This window comes from Mobula birostris, chromosome 13, assembly GCF_030028105.1.
Source record: "Mobula birostris isolate sMobBir1 chromosome 13, sMobBir1.hap1, whole genome shotgun sequence".
Classification (NCBI taxonomy): domain Eukaryota; kingdom Metazoa; phylum Chordata; class Chondrichthyes; order Myliobatiformes; family Myliobatidae; genus Mobula; species Mobula birostris.
The window spans coordinates 1,385,437-1,403,271 of record NC_092382.1 but is presented as its reverse complement, the minus strand read 5'-3'; the positions used below and the strand labels follow the sequence as shown (position 1 = coordinate 1,403,271).

At 42.8% G+C, this 17,835-nt stretch overlaps 1 protein-coding gene across 1 annotated transcript in view; it reads left to right on the top strand.

The window, feature by feature from the left end:
• Positions 1-11,100, top strand: part of LOC140208212 (uncharacterized) — a 165,311-nt gene extending 154,211 nt beyond the window's left edge. The window contains exon 5 of the mRNA XM_072276721.1: positions 7,847-11,100. Coding sequence (XP_072132822.1) covers positions 7,847-8,876 — 1,030 coding nt within the window. The 3' untranslated portion in view covers positions 8,877-11,100. The remainder of the gene's footprint in view (positions 1-7,846) is intronic.
• Positions 11,101-17,835: the final 6,735 nt, after the last annotated feature.

Genomic DNA, 17,835 nt, shown 5'->3' with positions numbered 1-17,835 from the left:
CTGTGGGAAGAGATTCACTCAGTCATCCAAGCTACTAGCACACCAGTCAGTTCACAATGGGGAGTGGCCATTGTTATGAATCCCTAGGGTTTGTTTGCTGTGGACTGTCATTCTGAGAGAGAAAGAGAGAGATTAAGAAGGTGAATCAGTCTGACTTGCATCTTGTTTACATCGCTCACAGCTTGTTTAGTTTTAATCAAGGACACAGACACTCAGAGTCAGACGGAGATGAAGGAGGAAAAATGGAAGGATTGAAACAAGGGAATTAGTGGCCAAGGGTCACTGTTTAGAACTTTCCTATGCCCACAAGTGTGGGTTAATTATCAATTCAGTGTATATCGAATGTGTGGTTGTCACCTCGTTTGATCTATAGGAGTGGATCGGATTTGGGGTATCCTGTGAAGACCACTTATGTGTTAACCCTTGCCTGGGTGTGGTGTGGTAATTCACTTGAAGACGATACCCCTTGTGACAAGTCACTTTCGGTGATAATTTGTATGTGGACTTGGAACAACGACGGATAAAACCTACAGCGACTGTTCTCTCGTTTTACCACGGTGGAAACTGTGGAATTCAACGTTATTGCCTTCTCTCGACATTTACTCTGGATTACAAATATCTCTCTCTCCTCAACTATTCTGTGGTTGTACTGAACTTTCATACTTTACCATCTCAAGACTCCAAGCCTTGTTTCCCCTGAGCTCAATAGTTTGGGAGTTATATTTACCCACATGAATACACATAACACTGTTAACTTTTGTTTATCTTGCTTAAGTTACTATATTGTTAGTAGGTACTAATAAAGATAATGGATTTAACATCAAAAACAGACTCTAGGTGTAGTCTATTGCTGCTGACTCATTTCTAAAGCGTTACGGTTCATAACAAAATTGGGGCCTGCATCCGGGATAGGAACAGATTTGGAGGCATATTGATTAATTATCGATTTCATTGGGGAAATCCCTTTTGATTTATTTGTGTGTGGAAATTCAGCAGCAATGGATGTTGATAGATGTCTGGAAGCGCCAACCTCTGAGGCACTAAAGGACATCAGAAGGATTGAGTTGTTGAGTATTGCAAAAAGGTTAAAACTTGCTAAGGTGAAATTGACAATGAGAAGGGCACAGATGCAGAAGATCATAACTGAGCATTACGTATCTAAGGGTGTGTTTAACGTGGAGGAGTTGGAGGTGTTTCCTGAAAGTAAACCTAGTGAGCTTGAGCTCCAGTACAAGTTAGACAAAATAAAGATGGAGGCTGTGGAAAGGCAGAGGCAGGTTGAGGCTAGAGAGGCAGGAAAACGGAGAGAAGAGGTGGAAAAACAGAGAAGAGGCAGAAAAACAGGGAGGAAGCAGAAAGACAGTGGCTGTTCGAGCTGGAAAAGATAGAGAGATTGCAGCAAAAGGGTCTCGCGTTAGACTCTGGTGATAAGTTTGAGGCCAGTCGTGAAGATAAATTGGTACCCCCATTTGACGAGGCAGAGGTTGATAAATACTTACAGCATTTGAGAAGGTTGCTCAGAGTTTAAAATGGTAAAAAGAGGATTAGCTCATTATCTTACAAAGTGTAATTAAGGGAAAGGCTCAGCAAGCCTATTCTGCTTCCACAGTTGTTGAAGCAGCTGATTATGACATAGTGAAACAGGCTGTACTCAAAGCTTACGAGTTGGTCCCAGAAGCATACAGGCAAAAGTTTAGAAATTTGAGGAAACCTGTGAACCAGACCTATATGGAATTTGCTTAAGAGAAGTTTGTGTGTTTTGACCGCTGGTGCATATATAAAAATGTAAATGATAATTTTAACAGCTGGAAAAAGTTGGTTTTAATTGAAGAATTCAAAATGTTCGTCCCTGGTGACATAGAGATCTAATTAGATGAAAAGGACACTGCCACTTTGCAGGAGTCTGCTAGATTAGCAGATGAGTTTGCTTTAACCCACAAGGTTATGTTTACCCTGACTCAGGAGAGTTTCCAAAAGAGTAGCAGGGATAACCAGAAATTAAAGCTGGGACTAGTGACAAGAGTAAGGATGAAGGGAAGCAGTTGAAGGAGAAATATTCTGGTCTCTCTTGTTACTATTGTAAGAAAGCTGGTCATATGATGGCTAATTGTTCTGTCCTGAAGAAGAAAAAAGAAAAGGAGGCAGTCCCACATGCCTGTGATCAGTATGTTGAAGCACCTATAAACCCACAGGGTTCTGAACATTCTGTTGCGGCTCAGTTAAGGACTGAGAGGTCTAACCAAGTTAAGAAGGGATTCAAGCAACACACATCAAAGTTGCTGGTGAATGCAGCAGGCCGGGCAGCATCTCTAGGAAGAGGTACTGTCGACGTTTCAGGCCGAGACCCTTCGTCAGGACTAACTGAAAGAAGAGCTATTAAGAGATTTGAAAGTTGGAGGGGGAGGGGGAGATCCAAAATGATAGGAGAAGACAGGAGGGGGAGGGATGGAGCCAAGAGCTGGACAGGTGATTGGCAAAGGGGATATGAGAGGATCATGGGACAGGAGGTCCGGGGAGAAAGACAAGGGGGGGGTGTGAACCAGAGGATGGGCAAGGGGTATATAGTCAGAGGGACAGAGGGAGAAAAAGGATAGAGAGAGAAAGAATGTGTGTATATAAATAAATAACGGATGGGGTACGAGGAGGAGGTGGGGCATTAGTGGAAGTCGATGTTCATGCCATCAGGTTGGAGGCTACCCAGACGGAATATAAGGTGTTGTTCCTCCAACTTGAGTGTGGCTTCATCTTTACAGTAGAGGAGGCCATGGATAGACATGTCAGAATGGGAATGGGATGTGGAATTAAAATGTGTGGCCACTGGGAGATCCTGCTTTCTCTGGCGGACAGAGCGTAGGTGTTCAGCAAAGCGGTCTCCCAGTCTGCGTCGGGTCTCGCCAATATATAGAAGGCCACATCGGGAGCACTGGACGCAGTATATCACCCCAGCCGACTCACAGGTGAAGTGTCGCCTCACCTGGAAGGACTGTTTGGGGCCATGAATGGTGGTGAGGGAGGAAGTGTAAGGGCATGTGTAGCACTTGTTCTGCTTACACGGATAAGTGCCAGGAGGGAGATCAGTAGGGAGGGATGGGGGAGGACGACTGGACAAAGGAGTCGCTTAGGGAGCGATCCTTGCGGAAAGCGGGGGGGGCGGGTGTGGGGAAGATGTGCTTAGTGGTGGGATCCGGTTGGAGGTGGCGGAAGTTATGGAGAATATCCAATATCCGGGCCCCGGGGAGCTTCCGGCTGATGAGGGAATGGGAACCGATGGGTCTCTCAAACAGAGCTGAGCTCCAGCTGTCTAAATGCAAGGATCGGGAACTCGGAGAAAGGGAACAAAATCTTTTACATCAGCTGTTGTGAAAATCACCTTTGTTCTGCCTCCAGTCACAAACAAGAGAAAATCTGCAGATGCTGGAAATCCGAGCAACACACACAAATTGCTGGAGGAACTCAGCATTAGTACTCTTTTCCATAGATGCTGCCTGGCCTGCTGAGTTCCTCCAGCATTTTGTGTCTGTTGCTTGTTCTACCTCCTCTTGTTCTGGACTTTCTACCCGTGAGAACATGTTTTGTCCTATTCTCTCTGGGTACATAATGATATCAAACACCTTTGTCCTGGGCAACAAGTAGCTTTCACATCACAAATGTGCCAGACTCCAATGAGACAGACTACTGCCCTTCCCTTCATATTCATTGGCATTGCCATCACTGAGTTCACCACCGTCAGTCACCTGGGGGAGGGTTCAGGGGAAATATTTATGTACAATACAGAAACTGGTGTTACCTGTGTGTATTGTGGTGATGCAAAAGTTGCTGGAGAATTTGTAAGTGGGAGGAAGTGGAGTGATATTTGGAATTCTGACTTTTTAAAGTGTCATTTAGCAAGCAAATCAGGTATGGACAATGTGCAAAAGTTCTGGTGAAAAAATCCTTCATTAACCGTTTCAGGCCTGCTACATAGGTTGTGTGAGAGTGCAGATGAACTCGATCAAACCCAGACGAGCTGAAAGTTCTTACTGACAGTGATATGCCAGCTGTTAAAATAAATACCTCTCTATATAAAATTCACTGTGCACATGTTGTCACCGGGTAAAAAAATGTACAGTACAAGATTTATGTGCACACTGGTCATGACAAATTAGAGGGGACATTGGTGGGAAGGTGGGGAGACCTCCAGTGTCCCTGATGCCCTCACATACAAGATGTGCATCCAGCTGCAGCTTGTAACCCTGCACTTTACAGATTGGGAACTTGAAATGGATGAATTTTGGATCAGCTGGGAGTCGGAGGGGGTGATAGATATGACATGAAGAGAGGTGAGTTACACCCAAGGTGCAGGACACAGCAAACTGGGTGAGAGTCAGGAAGGGGAATGAGGTTAAATAGCCATTGCAGAGTACTCTTTTGTCCATCCCACACAACAACAGGTGGAACCACTTTAGAAACATTTTGGGGGAATTACCTGGCAAAGGAAAGTCAAACGGGTGATAGGGGATTCGTTAGTTAGAGGAACAGAACAAGAGGGGACCAATATCCTAGTGATAAGGCTCGCTAGTGCTAGAGTTGGGGGAGTGGGGTGATGTGGTTAAAATAAGTTGTAGGGGGAATGGGAGCCAGAATGACAGAACAGATAGTGGAGAGGCTGAATTGAATTGAATTGACTTAATGACATACATCCTTCATATACATGAGGAGTAGAAATCTTTACGTTACGTCTCCATCTAAATGTGCAATGTGTAATTTATAGTAAATTATAATAAATAGTTTGTACATAGGACAGTCAATATAACATAGTTATGCAATTGTATCAGCATGAATTAATCAGTCTGATGGCCAGGTAGAAGATGATGTCCTGTTGGTCCTTTTGCTGTGGTACCATTTCCTGGATGGTAGCAGCAGGAACAGCTTGGGGTTGTGGTGAATTGCATCCCTAATATCCTTTGGGCCCTTTTTACACACCTGTCTCTGTAAATGTCCTGAATAGTGGGAAGTTCACATCTACAGATGTGCTGGGCTGTCTGCACCACTCTCTGCAGGTTCCTGCGATTAAGGGAAGTACAGTTCCCATACCAGGCAGTGATGCAGCCGGTCAGGATGCTCCCAATTGTGTCCCTGTAGAAAGTTCTTAGGATTTGGCACCCCATCCCAAACTTCTTCAACCATCTGAGGTGAAAGAGGTGCTGTTGTGCTTTTTTCATGACACAGCTGGTATGTACAGACCATGTGAGATCCTCGGTGATGTTTATGCCAAGAAACTTAAAGCTGTTCACCCTCTCAACCCCAGATCCATTGATGTCAATAGGGGTTAGCCTGTCTCCATTCCTCCTGTCATCCACAATCAGCTCCTTTGTTTTTGTAACAATGAGCGAAAGGTTGTTTTCTTGACACCAGTCAGATGTTGTTCAGACCTCAGATAGAGTCAGCAATCAAATGGTTGAGCATGGTGCGATGAATGTGCTGAGCTGTGTATATCACAATGCAAGAAGCATCGTAGGATAGTCAGATGAGCTCAGGACAGGGAATTATGATATAGTAGCCATTATTGGGACTTGGTTGCACCCAACAGTCTGAGGGATTTAGAGGAACAAATTTGTAGAGAGATTGCAGACCATGCCAAGAAACAAAGGTTGATTCAGTGAATGATTTTAACTTTCCATATATTGATTAGGACTCCCATACTGTAAAAGGACTAGATGGGGTAGAATTTGTCAAATATGTCCTTAATCAGTTCGTAGAATTCCCAACATAGAAGTGTGCAATAAGCTGTTAGGAAATGATCCAGGACTGGTGACAGAAATTAGTGATCATAATGCCATGAGATTCAAAGTAAATATGGAAAAAGAAAGGTCTGAACCGCGGGTTGAGATTCTAAATTGGAGAAAGGTCAATCTTGATGGTATCAGACAGGATCTGGCAAGTGTGGTTTGGGACAGGCGTTTTCTGACAAAGGAGTACTTGGTAAGTGGGAGGCCTTCAGACGTGAAATTTTGAGGGTGTCTAGTTTGTATGTGCCTGCCAAAATAAAAGTTGAAAGGTAACTGGTGCAGGGAACCTCAGTTTTCAAGAGATATTGAGGCCCCAGATATTTTGTTCCTCCAAATGCCTCAGACTGTTGGGTGCTACCAAGACTCATTAATGACTACAATATCATAATTCCACCCCCGAGCTCATCCGACTTTTTTTTTGTTGTCTTCTGTTGGTTTCTGAAAGCTTCCCAATAGTTTTTGCTCTTCTGTTTGCCCTCTCTTTGGCTTTTATGTTGGCTTTGGCTTCTCATTTCATCCACAGTTGTGTCCTCCTGCCTTTCCAATGCTTCCACTTGTTTGGGATGTATCGATCACTCAACTCCTGAATTGCTCCCAGAAACTCCAGCCATTACTGCTCCATTGTCACTCCTACCTTTTCCCTTCCAACCAAGTTTGGCCAGCTTCTCTGTCATAGAAACATGGGAATGTTCAGTACAGAAACAGGCTATTTGGCCCATCTAGTCAATACTGAAAAAACATCTAAGCTGTCTGATGCAACTACCTGCACCAGGACCATCGCCCTCCATACCCCTACCATCCAGTCTACTATCAGACTTCAGTTAATTGTGAAATTGAGCTCATATTCTTCACTTGTGCTGACACCTCATTCCACACTCTCACAACCATTTCAGGAAAGAGCTTTTCCAAATGTTCCTGTTAAATTTTCACCTTCCCCACTTACCCATGACATCTGGTTGTCATCCCACCCAACCTGAGTGGAAAAACATGCTTGCATTTACCCTATCTGTACCCTCATAATTTTCTATACTTCCAACAAATTCTCAAAGCAATGTATAATTTCCTTAGTTATGTTTCAAGCCCTTTTTAGGTGTATAAAATGATGAGGGGCATTGATCATGTGGGTAGCCAGAGGTTTATTCCCAGGGCTGAAATGGCTAACAAGAGGGGGCTTAGTTTTAAGATGCTTGCAAATAGATCCCAAGGGGATATCAGGGGTAAGTTTTTTAACACAGAGTGGTGGGTGCGTGGAATGCACTGCCGGCTATTTGTGTGAGAGTGTATCAGTTATTGTGGGGCCAGGAACCCATGCAGCTCATTGGGAACAGGGAATAATAACAATGGAGAGTGTCAAACTGAGCCAGGTCACAGATTGGAGATGGCAGAAATTATAGAGACAGGAACAGTATCAAAGAATATGTTGGTCATTCCAGATACTAGCATTGTGTCCAGTTAGAAGATGATTTCTCTCTCCAATTTGGGTTGAACCTCACTGTAATAGTGTGATGCCAGATCACACCTTGACAACTCAAGGGATCTCATCTGAAATACTGTCCTACACCCATTGATGGATTTCATAAATATTTTTACAGGTTAAAAATGACAAGGAATTTGTCTACGGGAATCTCGAACACAACACGCCAGTTTTGCTGTCTCTGTCTAGATACTTAAAAAGGGGAGCAAGGGATTCACTCGATCATCTGACCGGCTGGCATGCCCATCATTTTACACATGGGGGGGAGCCCATTCACCTGCTCAAACAGTGGGAATGGATTCAGTCGGTCATTTCAACTGAAGATATATCAGCAAGTTCACACTGGACACGGCCATTCATTTGTTCTGTGCGTGAGAAGGCATTCAGTTGGTCATCCCACCTGTGGACAGACCAGTCAGTTCACCCTGGGCAGAAACTTGGTCATCTGCTGAATTTGTGGGGAAGGATTCACTCGGTCATCTGACCTAATGGCTCTCCAGCGAGTTCACACTGGGGAGCGGCCATTCACCTGCTCAGACTGTGGGAAGGGATTCACTGAATCATATAAACTACGGATACACCGGTCAGTTCACAGTGGCGAGAGGGCGTTCACGTGCTCAGACTGCGGGAAGGGATTCACTTGCTTATCCCAACTGAAGGTGCATCAGCGAGTTCACACTGGGGAGAGGCCGTTCACCTGCTCAGACTGTGGGAAGGGATTTACTTCGTCCTCTGTTCTACAGAGACACCAACGTATTCACACTGGGGAGAGGCCATTCACCTGCTCAGTGTGTGGGAAGGGATTCACTCGATCATCCCACCTACAAGCACACTGGTCTGTTCACACTGGGGAGAGGCCGTTCACCTGCTCAGTGTGTGGGAAGGGATTCACTTGCTCATCCCAACTGAAGGTACATCAGAGAGTTCACACTGGGGAGAGGCCGTTCACCTGCTCCGACTGTGGGAAGGGATTCACTCGATCATCTCAACTGAAGGGTCATCAGCAAGTTCACACTGGGGAGTGGACGATCACCTGCTCAGACTGCGGGAAGGGATTCACTCAGTCATCTGAACTGTTGGTACACCAGCAAGTTCACACTGGAGAGAGGCCGTTCACTTGCTCAGTGTGTGGGAAGGGATTCACTCGGTCATCGAACCTACTGACACATCAGTCAGTTCACACCGGGGAGAGGCCGTTCACCTGCTCAAACTGTGGGAAGGGATTCACTCAGTCATCTGAACTGAAGGTACACCAGCGAGTTCATACTGGAGAGAGGCCATTCACCTGCTCAGACTGTGGGAAGGGATTCACTTGCTCATCTGCACTGAAGGTACATCAGCGATTTCACACTGGGGAGAGGCCGTTCACCTGCTCGGACTGTGGGAAGGGATTCACTCAGTCATCCGCTCTAATGGCACACCAGCGAGTTCACATTGGGGAGTGGCCATTCACCTGCTCAGTCTGTGGGAAGGGATTCACTCAGTTATCTCAACTGAAGGTGCATCAGGGAGTTCACACTGGAGAGAGGCCATTCACCTGTTCAGATTGTGGAAAGGGATTTACTACGTCATCTCAACTACTGAGTCACCAGCAAGTTCACACTGGAGAGAGGCTGTTCACCTGCTCAGACTGAGAAGGGATTCACTCGGTTGTCTCATCTTCAGAGACACCAGCGAGTTCACACTGGGTAGAGGCCGATCTGCTGCTCAGACTTTGGGAAGAGATTCTCTCAGCCATCGCCACCAAATGTCCATCATTGAGTTCACACTGGGGAGAGGCCGTTCACCTGCTGTGAATGTGTGAAGCAATTCGCTCAGTCATCTAACCATATGTAACTCTCGCTTCAGCTAGCAGCTTAATATAGGGGGTGATAGCCCCCAGCCCGGCCAAACTTAAGAAATCTCGTTTGGGTGGATGCTGCAGGATGTGACCCCCATTACAAATCAGTACCCCAAAATAACAAACGGTACATAATATGCGATTAAACGATTGGGCTTTGTAGTTCTTACTTTGACTATAGGGCTAGTAAAGAAAAAATAAAGGAAAAGGGCCCACTCTCTCCATTCATGTCTTCTCATCGCTCCCCAGCAAAAGACCTGCAAAAATCTCTCTTCCAGACTCACAAGAAAGAACAACATTTCTCTCATTGGATAGCCCTGCACTTCAAAACTCTGTTGTCTCTAGTCGTAACGTAAACATTGCTGCTACAGAGAAACAGTAACCTCAGCAGTGAAACATTACAGAGAGGCCATTACATTAACACTGAAACCTCACAGCATGTTACAGTTGTGACACACTACTGGGTTCACAATAGACAATAGGTGCAGGAGTAGGCCATTTGGCCCTTCGAGCCAGCACTGCCATTCACTGTAATCATGGCTGATCATCCACAATCAGTACCCCGTTCCTGCCTTACCCCCATAACCTTTGATTCTGCTATCTTTAAGAGCTCTATCCATCTCTTTCTTGAAAGCATCCAGAGACTTGGCCTCCACAGCCTTCTGGTGCAGAGCATTCCATACATCCACCACTCTCTGGGTGAAAAAATGTTTCCTCAACTCCGTTCTAAATGGCCTACCCCTTATTATTAAACTGTGGCCTCTGGTTCTGGACTCACCCATCAGCGGGAACATGCTTCCTGCCTCCTGCGTGTCCAATCCCTTAATAATCATATATGTTTCAACAAGATCCCCTCTCAGCCTTCTAAATTCCAGTGTATACAAGCTCAGTCGCTCCAATCTTTCGACACATGACAGTCCCACCATCTTGGGAATTAACCTTGTGAACCTATGCTGCACTCCCTCAATAGCAAGAATGTCCTTCCTCAAATTTGGAGACCAAAACTGCACACAGTACTCCAGGTGTGGTCTCACCAGGGCCCTGTACAACTGCAGAAGGACCTCTTTGCTCCTATACTCAATCCCCTTGTTATGAAGGCCAGCATGCCATTAGCTTTCTTCACTGCCTGCTGTACTTGCATGCTTGCTTTCAGTGACTGATGTACAAGAACACTTGGATCTCGTTGTACTTCCCCTTTTCCTAAATTGATTCCATTTAGATAATAATCTGCCTTCCTGTTCTTACCACCAGCGTGGATAACCTCACATTTATCCACATTAAACTGCATCTGCCATGCATCCGCCCACTCACCCAGCCTGTCAAAGTCACCCTGCATTCTCATAACATCCTCCTCACATTTCACACTGCCACCCAGCTTTGTGTCATCGGCAAATTTGCTAATGTTACTTTTAATCCTTTCATCTGAATCATTAATATACATTGTAAACAGCTGCGGTCCCAGCTCTGAACTCTGTGGTACCTCACTGGTCACCGCCTGCCATTCCGAAAGGGACCCGTTAATCACTACTCTTTGTTTTTTGTCAGCCAGCCAATTTTCAATCCATGTCAGTACTCTGCCCCCAATACCATGTGCCTTAATTTTGTCCACTAATCTCCTATGTGGGACTTTATCAAAGGCTTTCTGAAAGTCGAGGTGCACTACATCCACTGGCTCTCCCTCATCCATTTTCATACTTACATCCTCAAAAAATTCTAGAAGATTAGTCAAGCACGATTTCTGCACTGGGGAGAAAGTTTCAACGAGCTGCATGCTGGTTATTTGTCCATCACCGTTGCTGAATGCAATTTCGAGAGTGACTGTCGGTGCTGAACTCTGCAATTATTGCTGTTGCTCACCAGACCCAGTTCTGCACACTGGTCACTGAGCATGGGAGGAGGTTCTTCTGCTGCATATTCACCTTTATTGGGACTGGAGTTTAACGTGGACTGGAGTGGAGAGCGGCCAGTGAAGGAGTGGAGCTTTGAGGCTTTGGCTCGAGAGATTTCAGCGAGCAGAGGCAGAGGATGAGCTTGCTCCCAGTAAGGTAAGGCTGGGAAAGTTTATTTAATTAATTAACTTAGGAGTTAGTAATGGAGGCAGTAGATAGGGCAGTCCAGTGCTCCGATTGTAGGATGTGGGAAGTCAGAGACAGCACAATTGTCTCCGATATCTACACCTGCAAGAGGTGCATCCAGCTGCAGCTCCTGTGAAATCGGTTCATTCGGGGGGCAGAGGCAGTAATAGATCAGAGTTTCAGGGAGACAGTCACCCCTAAAAGTCAGGAGACAGGTAAATGGGTGACTGTCAGGAGAGGGAAGGGGAATAGACAGAAAGAGCAGAGCACCCCTGTGGCCGTTCCCATCAACAATAAGTATACTGTTTTGGACACTGTTGGTGGGGACGACCTACAGCTACCAGGAACAAATTGTAGTGGTCATGTCTCTGGCACCGAGACTGGACCCTCAGCTCAGAAAGGAAGGAGTGAAAAGAGGAGAGCAGTAGTGATAGGGGATTCGATAGTTAAGGGGACAGTTAAGAGGTTCTGTGGGAAAGATATAGAATCCCAGTCTGTTCCCTCCCTGGTGCCAGGGTCCGCGATATCTCGGATGGAGTTCTCGGTATTCTCAGAAGAGAGGGTGAGCAGCCAGATGTCCTGGTCCACGTGGGGACCAATGACATAGATGGGAGTACGGATGAGGTCCTGAAGAAGGAATAAAGGGAGTTAGGGGAAAAAAGTGAAAAAGCAGGACCTCAAGGGTGCTAATTTCAGGATTGCTGCTTGTGCCGCGAGACAGAGAGGGTAGGAACAGGAAGTCATGGCAGTTGAATGTGTGGCTGAAGAGTTGGTGCAGGGGGCAGGGGTTCAGATTTCTGGATCATTGGGATCTCCTCTGGGGAAGGTCTGACCTGTACAACAAGGACGGGCTGCACCTGAACTGGAAAGGGACCAATATCCTGGTGGGCAGGTTTGTTGGAGCTGTTGGGGAGGGTTTAAACTAGTTTGGCAGGGTGGTGGGAATCAGAATGTGAGTGCAGTGATTAGGGTAGAAGAACAAGGGCACGATGCTGTGTGTTCTGAGTTGCTGAGGAAGGACAGGCAGGGGACAAAACATAAATGTAGCCAGTTTGAGGGGTTGAAGTGTGTCTATTTCAATGCTAGGAGTATTACGAATAAAGGGGATGAACTTAGAGAATGGATCAGTACGTGGAACTATGACGTTGTGGCCATTACTGAAACTTGGCTGGAGGAAGGGCAGGATTGACTGATGCAGGTACCGGGGTTTAGGTGTTTTAAAAGGAATAGGATGGGAGGTAGAAAGGGGGGGGAGTAGCATTACTGATCAGGGATAGTATCATGGCAATAGAAAGGGAGGACGCTGCAGAGGGAGTGTCCACTGAGTGGGTGTGGGTGGAAGTCAGAAAGAGGAAGGGATCAATCACTGTGCCGGGAGTAGTCTATAGGCCCCCAAATAGCCCTCGGGACACCGAAGAGCAGATAAGCAGGCAGATTTTTGAATGGTGCAGGAAATACAGGGTTGTAGTTATGGGTGATTTCAACTTCCCTCATATTGACTGGCACCTCTTGACTGCAAGGGGGATAGATGGGGCTGAATTTGTCAGATGTGTTCAAGAAGGATTCCTGACACAGTATGTGACCGGCCGATGAGAGGAGAGGCCATACTGGATCTAGTTCTGGGTAATGAACCTGGTCAGGTGGCAGACCTCTTGGTGGGGGAGCATTTTGGTGAGAGTGGCCACAACTCCCTTAGCTTCAGCATAGCTATGGAAAAGGATAAAAACAGACAAAATGGGAAAGTGCTCAACTGGGGAAGGGCTAACTATGAAGGGATGAGGCAGGAACTAGTGAGAGTAAAGTGGAAACAGGTGTTGAAAGGTGAAAGCACAAGAGTAATGTGGAGGAAGTTTAGGGACCACTTGTGCAGGGTTCAGGATAGGTTTGGCCCACTGAGGCAAGGAAAAAATGGTAGGAAAAGGGAACCGTGGCTGTCGAAACACGTGAGGCAACTCGTCAAGCGGAAGAAGGAAGCATATGTTAGGTATAAGAAGCAGTCAGAGCCCTGTTGGTTGCTTTTCGATTGCTCCTACCCTGTTTACTTAATTGTCTCTACCAGTCATTTTTTTTTTGAAATCTTATTATAATACTTCAATACTGCTTTACTATGGCTGGGAAAAGAACCAAAGCATTTGCAAAAGAAAGAGAAACAGAAGATGAATCCCCAGTCATTTTGGATTCAATCAGTGACTTCCTTAAACGGCAAAAGTAGGAATTCTCTGAGGAGTTTCAACTGCTTAACGGCAAATTGGATACAATTCAGCGAACTTTATTTGAGCATGAGAACCAAATTCAGGAGAATACTATGAAGCTAATAACACTTGAAGAGGACGTTGAAGATACAATTAAACTCTGCAAGGAGTTATCTTTATCTAGTGATAAAATGCTGAAAAGGATCATCAGTCTCGAAAGCAAAAACAGGAGAAATAACTTGTGAATCCTGGGTCTTGAAGAATCAATTGAAGGCGCTGACCCTACGAAGTTTTTTGCAAACTTTCTGAAGCAGCTTTTCCCTGCTTTATTCACTTCGGAGCCAAAGCTCGATCGAGCTTCTCGCTCTCTGACTTTGAAGCCATTGTCCTTGGCAGCGAAACCCAGATTGGTCGGACTAGCCTTTCATGAATTTCGTATTAAGGGCCTTTTAATTCGCCATACCCGGAGACAAGGAATGATCAATTTCCAAAATTACAAGGTTAGATTTGTGGAAGACTATTCACCTGAAGTTTTGGCTGATCGTATGAAATATAAAGAAGTTATGTTGGAATTTTATAATAAAGGATATAAACCATCCCTTCAGTTCCCCGCACGTCTGAGTATCGTTTTGAAGAACGGATTGTGAAAAAGAATAAACTCAGTTGAAGATGCGAAAGAGTTTCTGAAGGATGAAGTCTAAAACTGTTATATTTCTTATTTGATCAAGTTTTTTCTTCTGTTAATATGAATTTGAAATAAGGTTACGTTTTGGCTGTTCATATATTGTCTTTTGTTATGTATTTTTTTGATACTACTTTATTTTATCCCTTTTTAAGGCTTTATTTTAATACAGCTTTCTTTGAATTTGTTTAAAGTCATCCTTTCATATTTTCGAATACTGAGTTATTTTGCTTTTTATGTTGTGTCTTGGTAGGGGCATAATGACCTTGCAGGACTGGAGGTTTTTTCTCTGTCAACAGGATTTTTTGGGGCCGGTACTTAGTTCTTAGCTCACTGACTGTCTATTGGTCAGCTTTCTCGCTTTGGGTAGGGGAGGGGGGTAGGGCCTATTTCTCTCTGGGAGCTCTGTTGGGTTGAATGTATGATTGTTTGTTTGAATACCTTACTTTACGGTTTGCTTTCTAGTTTTAATAACTTATGGCTAGATTTTTTAATTACACATTGATTGGTATTTAAAATGGTTCGAAATATTAACCTATTTAGTTTGAATGTGAAAGAGCTGTATCACCCCTTCAAAAGGAATAAAGTGTTTGCTTATATTAAAAAATTAAAAGCACTTTTTTTTTACAAGAAACGCACATACGCAGCTGTGATAGCTTACATTTTTTTATTCGGTGGAAGGATATACAATTCCACTCTTCGCTTAATGCAAAATCACGTGGATTTTCAATTTTTGTAGATAATACAGTTCCTTTATTCAGCATAAAGTTGTTTCGGACCCTAATGTCGATTTGTTATTGTATCAGGGAGTTCAGACAGTAAGTTGATTGTTTTTGCTCATGTTTATGCCCCAGCGTAGATGATCCAGGATTTTTTGAACGTCTATTTTCATTTTTGCGAGGTTTGTGTACGTACTCCCTTGTGATGGGAGGAGATTTTAACTGCTGGCTAGATCCAGTATTAGATCACTCATCTATTAAACCATCCACACTTAATAAATCAGCTTTATTTATCCATTCTTTTCCAACTAAATATGGTATAGTTGATGCTTGGCGTTTTCTCCATCCATTCATTTTTCCCTCATGGCTATCATTCTTATACCAGGATTGACTAGTTTTTTATTGATAGTCAAATGATTCCATTAGTTCAATTGATTGAATATAAAGAAATTGCTCTCTCTGACCACTCTCCTGTAATTCTATCTTTAAATCTTTCTGGTCCTATCCCCATGAGTAGATTCTGGCGATTTCATTTAACTCTGTTATTCAATGAGAATTTTTAAAAATTTATGGAGAATCAAATGACTTTTTTTTTGAAGAAAATTCGTTGCAAGAGACATCTAGCCTTATTATATGGGATACTTTTATAGCATACATCCAGGGTCAAATTTTCTTATACTGCAAACATCATTAAAAAAGCTAACAAAGAAAGAAATGAATTAGCCAATCAGTTAAAGCAACTGGACTTCAGTACCTGATCCTGAAACATATGAGACGTGTTGAAACTAAAACTAAATATGATCTTTTTTTAACGTATCCAATTGAAAGCCAACTTTTAAAAGAGAGAAGTCAACTTTATATTCACGGAGATAAAACTGGTAAGCTACTGGCTAATCAATTGAAGCCATTTTCAGCCAATCGGCAAATTAAAGAAATACGTAAAATTAATGGGGACCTGACAACTGACCACCTTGTAATTAATGACACTTTTAGGGAATTTAATTCTAAATTGTATAGTTCTGGCTCTGTTAATGATAATATTGCAATGAATAATTTTTAGATCAATTAAATATTCCTAATCTTTTGTTAGATGATTGTAGGCAATTGGATCAACCTATTTCCCAGGAGGGAAGTGCTCAGGCTATTTGAGAATCACATTCTGGGAAATCCCCAGGACCCGGTGGATTCTCTGAAGAGTTTAATAAGGCTTTTCCCTCCTTGCTTATACCACAATTATGTTCTACCCTTACTGATTACTTTCAGGTAGGAAGACTACCGCAGTCTTTTTACTAAGTTTTCATTTTGCTCATTCTCAAAAAGAATAAGAATCCTACTGTATGTTCTTTGTATAGACCTATCTCTTTATTCAATTTTGATACTAGAATTTTATCTAAAGTGTTGGCTCGCAGACTTAAAATATTATATCTTCTGTAGTTTCAGATGATCAGACAGGATTTATTAAAAATCGATATTCCCATTTTAATATACGGCGTTTGTTAAATGTTATATATTCTCCATCTAAGGAAATACCGGAATGTGTGATATCTTTGGATGCAGAGAAGGCTTTTGACAGAGTTGAATGGAACTTTCTATTTACATCCTTCAAAAAATTTAATTTTGGACTTAACTTTATTCATTGGATTAAATTACTTTATTTATCTCCCTCCGCTTGGGTTCTTACTAATTTTCAGAATTCTAAACCCTTTAAACTCCAATGTGGAACTAGACAAGGTTGCCCTTTGAGTCCTCTGCTTTTTGATTTGGTATTAGAACCCTTATCAATTGCTTTTCGAGAGTCTGAAGAGATCACTTGTATTTTAAGGAGAGGTACTATTCATAAAGTGTCGCTCTATGCTGATGACTTATTCCTTTTTATATCTAATGTGACAACCTCCTTACTATTTGTGTCCCGTTGACTGACTAATTTTAGTCAGTTCTCAGATTATAAATTAAATTTACATTAAAGTGAGCTGTTTCCTTTAAACAATTTAATACTAACTGATATTAACCTGCCTTATAAAATTTTAATAAAACAATTTACATATTTAGGAGTAACAATTACTGAGAATTGACAAGATTTATTTAAGGAAATTTTTAAAGTGTATTGAATTACTTTAAAAACACACTCTCTAATTGGTTGCCTCTTTCTTTATCACTGATTGGCTGAATCAATTCTATTAAAATGGATATCTTACCTAAATTTATATACTTTTTTTCAAGCTGTGCCTGTTTTTATTCCTAAATCTTTTTTTGACTCTTTGGATTCAATTCTTTCTTCCTGTATATGGAAGAATAAAAAACCTGGTATAAGTAAAGCTCACCTTCGAAAACCCAAACAGAACAGAGGATTTGCCCTACCCAATTATAGGTTATATTATTAGGCAGTTAATATACATAATATTACGTTCTGGATATATTACATTAACCATGATAATTGTCCTATATGGGCTTCATTGGAAGCCAACTCTGTTATAAAATTTTCCATTATTTCTTTACTTGGATCCTCGCTTCCTTTACCTTTAAATAAACAAATTGACAATGTGGTGGTTAAACATACATTGAGGATTTGGTTACGGTTCAGAAAACATTTTGGTTTATTGAGATTCTCCCTCTCAAGTCCCATATTTTCCAATTGTTTTTTTTCAAACCATCTTTAATTGACTCATCTTTTAAAGAATGGGATAGACTGAATAATAAACGATTTCAGGATTTGTTTGATGGAGGGAATCTCTCTTCTTTTGTGCAACTTTCAACGAAATTTAACCTTTCCAACACTCACTTTTTTCGATACTTACAGATTAGAGAGTTTTTAAAGATCTCAATTACTTACATTCCTTCAAGTCCAGATAAGAATATATTAGATAGAATTTTTAATTTGAAACCCTTTGATAACAGTTCAATATCTTACATTTATGGTCTACTGTCGGGACTGAAAATGGCCTCTTTAGATAAAATTAAAGGAGACTGGGGAAGGGATTTACAGGTTTTCATATCTGATGAGAGCTGGAAGATTATTTTAAAATTGATTAATTCTCCATCATTATGTGCTCATCATTCTTTATTACAATTCAAAGTGGTGCATAGA